Raw genomic sequence first — 11,032 nt, 5'->3', positions numbered from 1 at the left:
GGTACATCCGTGACTCGATCTGGCGATGTGAAACGTGTATTGCGCAACAAATACAGCTCAGAACATCGTCCGTCTCGGCTGAATGAGCAGCGCCGCCAGCACGGCGGAGGCCGGCCACCTCAGGCCCAGCTCCCGGGTGTCACCGGCCGCCGGCCCTGACCGTGGTCCGGTCGGTGGTGGCGCGGCCCGGCGCCGCTGGCGTGCCAGACGTGTATAAATAGCGGCCCGGCCGGGCGGCAGCTCGCCACCGCCACCGTCGGCCCGCTATCGCCGCCATCTGGGGGCCCCAGGTCACGTGTCAGCCGGCGCGGGGTCGACGGCGAGGTCACCGCCTGCGGGCCGCCGGCGGCGGAGCCACGCGCGCGCGCGCGCGCGCCGCGGCGTCCGCCCGCCTCCACTGCCCGCCGGCGTCCGGTAACAAAGGCGGCACACGCCGAGTCGGCGCACCACGCCGCCAAAATCGATCACCACCGACCGGCCTTGAAGGTCGGCCGAAACCAATCCACTCCCGGCCGGCGACAATGCAAATCCGGCGGCCCGGATCAACAGCGCCAGGCTCGGTCGCCTCCCCCCCCCCCCCCCTCGACACTCCGACGGCAGTTTGGCCTTCCCCCCCCCCCCTCCATCGACACTCCGACGGCAGCAGTTCGGCCAGCCCCCTCCCCTCGTCACTCTCCGACGACAGCCTTGCCTGCGCCCCCCACCCCCCTGTCGACACTCCGACGACAGCTTGGCCTACCCCCCCTCCCCCCCGACACTCCGACAGCAGCTTGGCCTGCCGCCGCCCCCGACACTCCGGCAGCAGTTTGGCCAGCCCCCCCCCCCCTCGCCACTCTCCGACAGCAGCTCAGTTAGCCTCCCTCCACCCAGCCCTCTCCGATGACAGCAGTCTTGGTCAGACACCTCCCGGCACTCCCACGACAGCAACCCCCTAGTGAGACCCTCTACGGCACTCTCCGACGACAGCAGCCGCGCCGCCCGCCCGCCGCGGCGCGACTCACATCCGCAGCAGCTTGTCCTTGCCGCCGCTGACCACGCGCTGGCCGTCGGGGGACCAGTCGACGGCGAACACCTCGTCCGCGTGGCCGGGCAGGTCCAGCTGCAGCTTGCGGCTCCTCATCGACCACACTGGGGACAGACGCGGCCAGGCGTGAGCCGCCGGCCGGACGGCCACAGCTGGGCCGGCGCCGGCGCTGGTGCCCGGTCGTCCGCGCCGAACGCCGGCCGCCCGCGCGCGCGCGCCACCGACGCGTCGGCGAGCGGGGACGCAACCGGAGGAAGGGGAGGAGGCGGGGGAGCATAGTGAAGACATGCCAGCACGGACGAACGGAGGCGTGGGCGCACACGGCGCGGCAGTGCACTCAGACTTCTCACAAAGGGCGAAGAAGCAACGAAACAGGAGGTCCAACACAACGAACAACGCTAGAAAAGGCAGCCGGACAAAAACACAAAAAAAGCTTACAAAAAGTACCAGCCATGCTTTTGTAAGAAGCAACCAGCACAAACAGTAGCAAACAACGGCAATGAAGAGCATTATTTCAACCCTTGCACATCCATCGATCACGAGGCGTCCCGTTATGGGCCGAGCGTGAGCCCGGGCGGCGGAATAGTCGGCTCCTGACCCGGGCGTACACACCACAAAGGTGCCGCCGCCCACCTTTGAGCGTGGAGTCGGCGCTGCCGCTGACCAGCAGGCGGGAGTCGGCCGACCAGGCCACCATGTACACGGCCTGCACGTGGCCGCGCAGCGCCGCCACGAACCTGCCGAGCGCGCGTGTCACACAGGCGTCAGACGACGCTGATGGGCGAGCCGGCCGTGGGGCGGGGGCCACATCACGGCATCGGGCTGGGGCAACAGCACGGCATCGGACTGGGGCTGGGACCCAGGGCACCGGGCTGGAGCGGGGACCCACGACATTGGGCTGGGGCGGGGCCCACACCATGGCGCCGGGCTGGGGTGGGGGCCACACCACGGCACCGGGCTGGAGCGGTGCCACACCACGGCACCGGGCTGGAGCGGCGCCACACCACGGCACCGGGCTGGGGCTGGGACCCACGGCACCGGGCTGGAGCGGGGGCCCACGGCACTGGGCTGGGGTGGGGGGCCACACCACGGTGCCGGGCTGGGGTGGGGGCCACACCACGGCACCGGGCTGGAGCGGCGCCACACCACGGCACCGGGCTGGGGCGGGGGCCGACAACGGCACCGGGCTGGAGCCGACAGGCAACACACTCCGCCTACAGCCGTTTACACTGTGTGCCTAGCTGGCTCGCTGTCTTACTTCTTTATCTTTACGACTGCGTCCCCACACATTGCACAATTGGCTAAAAACTAGATAACATATTTTTTTACAAAGTATTTGGATAGCTCATAGAGCTGACCCGGCATCATTACATTGATCATTTCGAGATTGGCTGTCACGTGCTCGGGTGGGGGATCAAACTGCCCCCCTCCCCTCCCCTCCTGAAGGTTTATCCAGAATGGTGGTCGATCGGCAGGGCGTAGCGGCGCCAAATTTTTCATAGCTGTGGGAAATTGAAAAGCGGATCGTTTGGTGTCAAAAATTTAGATGAACCTTGTAAGGTCACTGACCTACGGCCGGTCAAGGCCAGGCCGTGGATTCAGCGAAGTCAATTTCTAGGGAATCGTTAAATCTCATGCTACAGCGGAGTGTTAGACGAAGCCATACATCTCTGAGATACTTTCTTAGGCAACATAACAGTTAAATGAACGAATTAGATTGACCTAGAGTCAGGTACGAAGGTCCGGCCAAGGTAAAAAACAACCTGTTTTATTACTCTATGGCTTGCTGTACGGGGTAGTTTCTGGTACTCACTTCGAATTTATTGATAACTGTGACTGCATTATACTTCTTCCATGGATTTCTTTACGGTCAGAATAGGGCACTGACCAAAATGACCCGGTCAAAATTTTGTTTTATTGAACATACTGCCTAGAGTACTCATTGTCACTTATTCAAATGCAAAACCCAAACGGTCCTGTATGATTTTGGGCACCATGACCTCCAAAAGGTCAAAGAAGGTATATAACCTTAAATGACAATGTCACCTTTTGCTTAGAACGGGTGTTTAGGTTCCGCGGGTACTTTGGAAACCAACCCGGACTTTGACATTGCTTCAACTTATTTGGCCTGAACGTCCCGACCTAAGAACTTCAAATTTTCGCCTATGTGGGCTCACGTACAGGGCAACACACCCTGTAAATTTAGAGTGTCTAGCTTTCTTAGTGCCTGAGATCTCGGGGGGGGGGGGGCAAATTAACCCGCTCACCCACCCGAGCGCAGGGTATCCAACCGGCCACTCTGGCGAGTGTTAACAATGTACCGGTAATGCTAATTTTCTTCGACATCGATCTATTCACCCCTGAGAAAATGGATCAGTGTGGTTTCTGAGGCTAGTTCCAGACCTGATAATTTGCCGGAAGCCGAGGAATTACGGCTTCAACAGCTTTCGAAAGTCCTCATAATAGGCATATCTTTGGTGGACCACACACAGACACGCGAACACGGCTATTACAAGAAACGACGTTTTTAGATACCGAAGTCCAAAACATATTCCTGGCACGACGTCTATTATCTGATGCCATTTTGATGGCGAGCTCTTTTGACCTCGGGTAATCTCAGGCGACGGGACACACCAAGATCTCTGCCAGTTCAAAAGTACTGCAACCCATGTCCGTAAGGCATGCCTGTAATAACCTCCCGGGATCGGTGTGGGGCAAGACACTTGCGAGCTGACAGTGTACGAACTAGAAGCCATCTGTCAAGCAGGCGCGTCGACCGGCAAGGGAAACGGAAGCAAACGAAACAAGCACCGCCTTACGAACACACCATCACGTGCGCCACATTTTCCATCAGCTGGACAGCCGCGGCATAGGACGGTCGCGCCGTTTGTCTCCGCCTCGCTGTCGGGCGGCGTGCTCCGCCACAAATGGCCCTGGAGCGATCGGCTGGCCGCTGCACAGTGCCTTGTTAAGGGGAGATCCTGGGAAGTGTACTGACGCACGCCCGGCGGCCACGACACCGGTGCGACTGGGCCACCTTTACAACCAGGTGCCAACCACTTCCACGAAGCGGTTTGTTTTAATTTGCATTTTGATTTGACAAGCTGTGGTTATTCACTTCTGGGATGATATACGCGTTCCCCTCCAATGGTTAGATGTGATGGTAGATCTTGTAGAGTGCAGAGGCCAGAGTAGAGTGCCAGAGTGCAGGTCAAAACTCCGTCAAAGGGACTATTCCAGGAGCATATTTTTAGTACATGCGGGTTCAAAAATGCGTGGTTTCTCGTAGTTATCACGTGTTCGTATTTCGCCGTGGTCTGCAAAAAGAATTGTTGATCCCGGGACCGCTTCAAATCGTTGGAACTTCAAGCCATAAGCCATTGCTATAGTCGAGCTCGAATGTTCGGCTCGCAAAAACCCTTTCCGTCAATTTGGGCTTTACTTAATTGGCTTCTGAGGGAGAAAATACATGTTCCAAGAAATAGGTGGAAAATCGCAGATGTCTTTACGTAAGAACTTACCAACACATTTTACATTCACGTTTTACGTGTATCCCACGCACACAAATCACACTATACATACCACACATTTTGGCTGTAGAACGCCTGTCTTCTTTCGACACATCGCGGTACGTCAACCCAGTCGTCGGTGAATGACACCTGTAGCAGGTGCGAGAGATACACCCGGCGGCTGTGGTGGGTCACGTCCCTCCGTCAGTCACACAGGACGGGTTCAGAGACACACCCGGCGGCTGTGGTGGGTTACATCCCTCCGTCAGTCAGACAGGACAGGTTCAGAGACACACCCGGCGGCTGTGGTGGGCTACATCCCTCCGTCAGTCAGACAGGACAGGTTCAGAGACGCACCCGGCGGCTGTGGTGGGTCACGTCTCTCCGTCAGTCAGACAGGTCCAGAGACACACCCGGCGGCTGTGGTGGGTTACATCCCTCCGTCAGTCAGACAGGACAGGTCCAGAGACACACCCGGCGGCTGTGGTGGGTCACGTTCCTCCGTCAGTCAGACAGGTCCAGAGACACACCCGGCGGCTGTGGTGGGCTACATCCCTCCGTCAGTCAGGCAGGACAGGTCCAGAGACACACCCGGCGGCTGTGGTGGGTCACGTTCCTCTGTCAGTCACACAGGACAGGTCCAGAGACACACCCGGCGGCTGTGGTGGGTCACGTTCCTCCGTCAGTCAGACAGGTCCAGAGACACACCCGGCGGCTGTGGTGGGTCACGTTCCTCCGTCAGTCACACAGGACAGGTCCAGAGACACACCCGGCGGCTGTGGTGGGTTACATCCCTCCGTCAGTCAGACAGGACAGGTTCAGAGACACACCCGGCGGCTGTGGTGGGTTACATCCCTCCGTCAGTCAGACAGGACAGGTTCAGAGACACACCCGGGGGCTGTGGCGGGTTACATCCCTCCGTCAGTCAGACAGGACAGGTCCAGAGACACACCCGGCGGCTGTGGTGGGCTACATCCCTCCGTCAGTCAGACAGGACAGGTTCCGAGACGCACCCGGCGGCTGTGGTGGATCACGTCTCTCCGTCAGTCAGACAGGTCCAGAGACACACCCGGCGGCTGTGGTGGGTCACGTCCCTCCGTCAGTCAGACAGGACAGGTCCAGAGACACACCCGACGGCTGTGGTGGGTCACGTCCCTCCGTCAGTCAGACAGGACAGGTCCACGGACACACCCAGCAGCTGTGGTGGGTCACGTCCCTCCGTCAGTCAGAGAGGACAGGTCCAGAGACACACCCGACGGCTGCAGTGGGCCACGTCCCTCCGTCAGTCAGACAGGACAGGTCCAGAGACACACCCGACGGCTGTGGTGGGTCACGTCCCTCCGTCAGTCAGACAGGACAGGTTCAGAGACACACCCGGCGGCTGTGGTGGGTTACATCCCTCCGTCAGTCAGACAGGACAGGTTCAGAGACACACCCGACGGCTGTGGTGGGTCACGTCCCTCCGTCAGTCAGACAGGACAGGTCCAGAGACACACCCGGCGGCTGTGGTGGGTCACATCTCTCCGTCAGTCAGACAGGTCCAGAGACACACCCGGCGGCTGTGGTGGGTTACATCCCTCCGTCAGTCAGACAGGACAGGTCCAGAGACACACCCGGCGGCTGTGGTGGGTCACATCCCTCCGTCAGTCAGGCAGGACAGGTCCAGAGACACACCCGGCGGCTGTGGTGGGTCACGCCCATCCGTCAGTCAGACAGGACAGGTCCAGAGACACGCCCGGCGGCTGTGGTGGGTCACATCCCTTCGCCAGTCAGGCAAGCGCGGGCAATGCCACCGCCGCGGGGAGTCGGCCACTATGCAATACGGACCGTAACCCACGGCGACCGGCTATTCCCAACACCAGCCGCGCCACAGTCTGACCTAGATGAATGGCACAACTAGCAGACGGGAGCCGCTGCTTCATACGAGGCCGGACGCCCGCCGCCGATGTTTGTGTTCTCAGGTGCTCGGCCAATTAATGAGTGATCACGGCGGCGGCTCGGCAGGCGGCGGCGGGGCCCAGATCTGCACCTCGCGCCCGCCGCCGCGCCAACGGTAACACCGGGCGCTGTCAGAGCCCGCCGCCCCGACGCGGCGGTATGCGCCGCCGCCAGCACCGAGCCACCCGCCGACCATTAGCCGTCCATAGCTGCCGAGTCAGCTCGTCAGGCGCGCGAGAGCTCGTGAGCCCCTGTCAGAGACAGCAGCGGAACTGATAACTGTCATCTGCCATGATATTTCGCGGAGATTTTGTCTCGCGGCAGCGGCCAGCCGGGCACCAGCAGCTTGCCTTGAGGCGTCGGCCAAAACTTCGTCAGGAGGGCTCTGAATGAATGAGGATGTCTTGGTGATCGGGACGTATTGATGTCTGCAATCAATATCAATCAATCCCTACTCAACTGAGAACAGTGTTATCAGCGTGTATGTGTGTGTGTGAGGGGGGGGGGGGCTCTTTGATCTTGTATGGGCGTGCGTTCAATAGTAGGCAGTGGTGCATACCTATCGATATTCGACAGCTGACGGCAGGCAATGGAAGGCGCCAGACAGGCGACATTTGCGTTGACACATGGCGGAGTTTGTGGCCAACCGGCTGGGTCCCGTCAGGTCAGGTCAGCGGGGTCGACTGGCGACTTGTGACCGGCCGGGTCAGCGCAACGGGGCCGACCGGCGACTTGTGACCGATCGGGCCAAGTCAGTGAGGACGACTGGCGACTTGTGACCGACCAGGTCAGGTCAGCGGAGCCGACCGGCGACTTGTGACCGCCGAGCGGGGTCAGCGGGGCCGACTGGCGACTTATGACCGGCCGGGTCAGGTCAGCGGGACCGACCGGCGACTTGTGACCGGCCGGGTCAGGTCAGCGGGGCCGACTGGCGGCTTGTGACCGGCCAGGTCAGGTTAGCGGAACCGACTGGCGACTTGTGACCGGCCAGGTCAGGTCAGCGAGGCCAACTAGCGACTTGTGACCGGCCGGGCGGGGTCAGCGAGGCCAACTGGCGACTTGTGACCGGCCGGGTCAGGTCAGCGCAGCCGGGGCGGGCCGCCGGTGGCGGCGCCGGCTCTTCTGCCCCCTGTCCTGCCACTTGGCGTACAGCCGGTCACCACCACACGGTCCTGGCCTCTGTACTCACGATCCAGGCCCGTCGGATGGTAACTCCAGACCGGAGACTTGTGACCCGGCACTCGTCAAACCACCTCCGCGCCGCAATGGTGAAGAATGCCACTTTTTCGGCCCAGGAAAGAGGGCGGATGTCCGTACACATCCATCGCACCAGCGGCGGAGTTCACAACGGCTCAGCTCCCGCACTTAAGCAATGCATGCATGGGGAGGTAATACCGACACCTGGCTCACTAGACGGCCCTCAACGACTGTGCCGGACAACTACGCACGCCTACCACAGAGACGCCAGGCGCCGTTGATTCGGCGCCAAGCTTGTCATGGGTGGGATGGGGTTAGGGTGGGGAGCAAACCCTCCCCTCTAGACACTGAGGGATGAAGGATTGCTACCCCTTCCAACGCACGTGGGTGGCCTTATCTTGACGGCAGGCTACTGCTGCCTGACAAGAGGCTGCCTTCCTCCGGTCCGGTGCTCCAAGCACACATCTTGGGGCTCCATACCAAACTGTATCTTATGCCAGAGCGGCACAAGACACACCGGGCAGGCAAAGCTTCAACAAGGCAGCAAACCTGGGTCAGAAGACGCCCTGTTGGTCGCACCATTGCCAGACAGCCCGGCCACAGTATGCCGTCAAGCACTCACTTTCCCGTCTTGCCCTCCCAGAGGCGTATCGATTTGTCGAACGAGGCGGAAGCGATGAGCCGGGCATCCGGCGAGAAGCGGACGTCGTTGATCAGCTGTTGGTGGCCGGTCATCCGCGCTGCCGACAGACGGCGTGACCTCACCACGCGGCGCGGGACGGGCCGCGGCGGGCAGGACGACGCCACAAGCCGTGGGACACTCGGCGCCACCGTGCGTAACCGGACTCAAACACATTTACCACGCGCGCTGCGTGATGCACAGGACATGTGTAAGGAATGTCAGATTGTCCCTGACTGCACTGACTTAATTTCTTACTCTTCAAGGTGCGAAAGAAACCGTACCAGTCGCGAACATGTCTGCTGTTTCATTACATACGAACTGTGTGACGCTGCCTCCACTAACGTGTAGCGTCCACGCGTGCGTTGTGTTCGCACGACCGCACGCTTCGACTATCCTGATACGGCCATGTGCACCATAACTCATCTCCTGGTTATGATTGATGATGGATCCACTCACCCAGAGGCTTAGTGCCCTTCACTGGATTCCAGAGGAACATGGTGAAGTCGTCACTGCCCGATACCAGTCTCTCCTCGCCACCGCTAGATGCCAGTAACGTCGCGTACCGCTTCTTGGCGGCTGCCAACTTCTCATCATCTGCCAAACATGCATTCATTCAACGAGCGTATACTCGCTGATCCTCCCATAGCAGAAAGACGTTTGCATACGCGATGAACGTCGATACGGCGACGGCAAGCAGTCAGCTGGTGCGGGCACGCGTAAGTAGTACCTGTGCGTTTGTCCGCTAGATGTCCGACGTCGCCGCTGGCCGGGTCATACGCCCGTCCGCATGAGTAGTCTGTGCTCAGCGCCAGCGTGTTGACCCAGTGACCGTGGCCTTGCAGTGCCCGGCACATTGCTCCCTGCAGCATGGAGCACATACTAGCCATCACGAGCCGCTACGATATGATGGGTATTTCAATCAGATGCAATCCTTGAAACAAATATGACTGTTTGGATTATGTTGGGCACCCTACAGCAGTCACCTTGCGTATCTTGAGTGAAGCCTTTTGACGCTGCAAGCAAAGTTACACGTTGTGGAAGTTCTTAAACGAACCAGTGTACCAAAACATGTGTTTGTACACTATGACATGTTTTTTGATCGCATGTTCCTACAAAAGCCTCCGCTTCATCTCAGTTATTAGTGCGCTTTCACTGCTACAGAACCAGCGCCGCTCAGCCACGGAGACTCACGTCGGTGGCGGCCCACACTCGTACACTGCGGTCTTGGGAGGCCGCTGTAGAGGAGGTCGGCGCCGCCCCAGCGAGGCACGTCACCGACTGCCGGTGCCCCGTCAGTACGCGCAGGCACCGCTGCAGCTGGGCGTCCCACACGCGGACGTCACCGTCCTTCGAGCTGGACGCCAGCAGTCGAGACTGACCCTACTCGGAGCTGAAACACGGCCAGATACGTTCAGACGTGTGACGGGTTCGGCTGAACACAGACCCGATACGTCAGCCGCGTGACCGGGCTCGGTGCTGAAGCACGGCCCGATACGTCAGCCGTGTAACCGGGTCCGGTGCTGAAGCATGGCCCGATACATCAGGCGTGTGACCGGGCTCGGAGCTGAAACACGGCCCGATACATCATCCGTGTGACCGGGCTCGGTGCTGAAACACGGTCTGACACATTGCCGTCTGCAGCCCGATACGATGCGACAGTTGACAATCGCGGCCCAGCGACACAATAGGCGTTCACAGAGGATACTGTAAAAGACGGACTTTCTACGGTTTCAGTTCAATCGACACACAGGCAAGGGACGTCAGGTGAAGACAGACAACAGCACCTGTGCAAGGGCTGCCAGCAGATGTGTGTGATCCACTGTTTGTGTCCTGTTAGCGGTTTGCCCTCCTGCTTGCCGGAGACCGGTTCCCAGAGGCGGACCTCGCCCGACTTGCAGCCGGAAGCGAGCAGGCGGCAGTCGGGCGACCAGGCGATGCAGAGCACCCAGTGACGGTGACCTGCGGCCGGCCACACGACGGTCCGTCAGGCGGCGCCAGGTCACGGTAACCCGGCAGGGGCACTGCTGAGGCCGGACAAACCACAACCATGCAATAGTGACCGTTGTTACGTCCGGACACGAGGCCAGGAGTAGACACGACGTGGATTGGTCTCACGGTGTGAAATAAACAAGTACGCTATAGCCCGTGAAACGTGCCACGCTACACAAAACGCTCATGGGAACGACTGGTATACAGCCCCACTTTGCTGAACAGGTCGCACGTCAGCCCGCGTTCGTTCCGTGCAGGCTGCCACTGCTCGCTGCCATCAGACAGCCAGACCACTCCTAGCAACAACCGCTCGGTCGCGACCCGGCTCGGGCCGCCACTCACTGACCGGGATGACGTCACTCACGGACTGGGTGGCGTCACACCGAGGGACGACTGACCGGTGCATGTGTGCTGGGGCGTTTCTGTGCTGACGTCCCAGAACCGGACCGTCTTGTCCCCGGAGCCGCTGGCCAGGGAGCAGCCGTCGGGCGAAAAGCTGGCCGAGATGACCGGTTCGGCGTGGCCGGGGATCGAGCTGTCGGACACGGACCAGAGACCGCTCAGAGCCGGCGTACCGGCTCGGGGAGGGGGAGGGAGAGGGTGGTTCATCGTGGCCAGACCGGCTCGGCGTGGCCGGGATCGAGCTGCCGCACACGGACCAAAGATCGCTCAGAGCCGGCGCACCGGCTCGGG

The 11,032-nt window shown here is 60.6% G+C and overlaps 1 protein-coding gene across 1 annotated transcript in view; it reads right to left on the bottom strand.

The window, feature by feature from the left end:
• Positions 1 to 242: 242 nt before the first annotated feature.
• Positions 243 to 11,032, bottom strand: part of LOC119111297 (notchless protein homolog 1-like) — an 11,515-nt gene continuing 725 nt past the window's right edge. Inside the window, exons 2-10 of the mRNA XM_037235113.1 lie at positions 10,738 to 10,874; positions 10,215 to 10,309; positions 9,542 to 9,730; positions 9,078 to 9,210; positions 8,807 to 8,944; positions 8,291 to 8,408; positions 1,658 to 1,761; positions 1,002 to 1,128; positions 243 to 277 (exon numbers count right to left, since the gene is read on the bottom strand). Coding sequence (XP_037091008.1) covers positions 265 to 277; positions 1,002 to 1,128; positions 1,658 to 1,761; positions 8,291 to 8,408; positions 8,807 to 8,944; positions 9,078 to 9,210; positions 9,542 to 9,730; positions 10,215 to 10,309; positions 10,738 to 10,874 — 1,054 coding nt within the window. The 3' untranslated portion in view covers positions 243 to 264. The remainder of the gene's footprint in view (positions 278 to 1,001; positions 1,129 to 1,657; positions 1,762 to 8,290; positions 8,409 to 8,806; positions 8,945 to 9,077; positions 9,211 to 9,541; positions 9,731 to 10,214; positions 10,310 to 10,737; positions 10,875 to 11,032) is intronic.

The sequence above is a fragment of the Pollicipes pollicipes genome, unplaced genomic scaffold (assembly GCF_011947565.3).
Source record: "Pollicipes pollicipes isolate AB1234 unplaced genomic scaffold, Ppol_2.1 Scaffold_7261;HRSCAF=8764_pilon_pilon_pilon, whole genome shotgun sequence".
Lineage (NCBI taxonomy): Eukaryota > Metazoa > Arthropoda > Thecostraca > Pollicipedomorpha > Pollicipedidae > Pollicipes > Pollicipes pollicipes.
The sequence above is the reverse complement of the archived record's forward strand: the minus strand, read 5'-3'. Positions and strand labels throughout refer to the sequence as shown.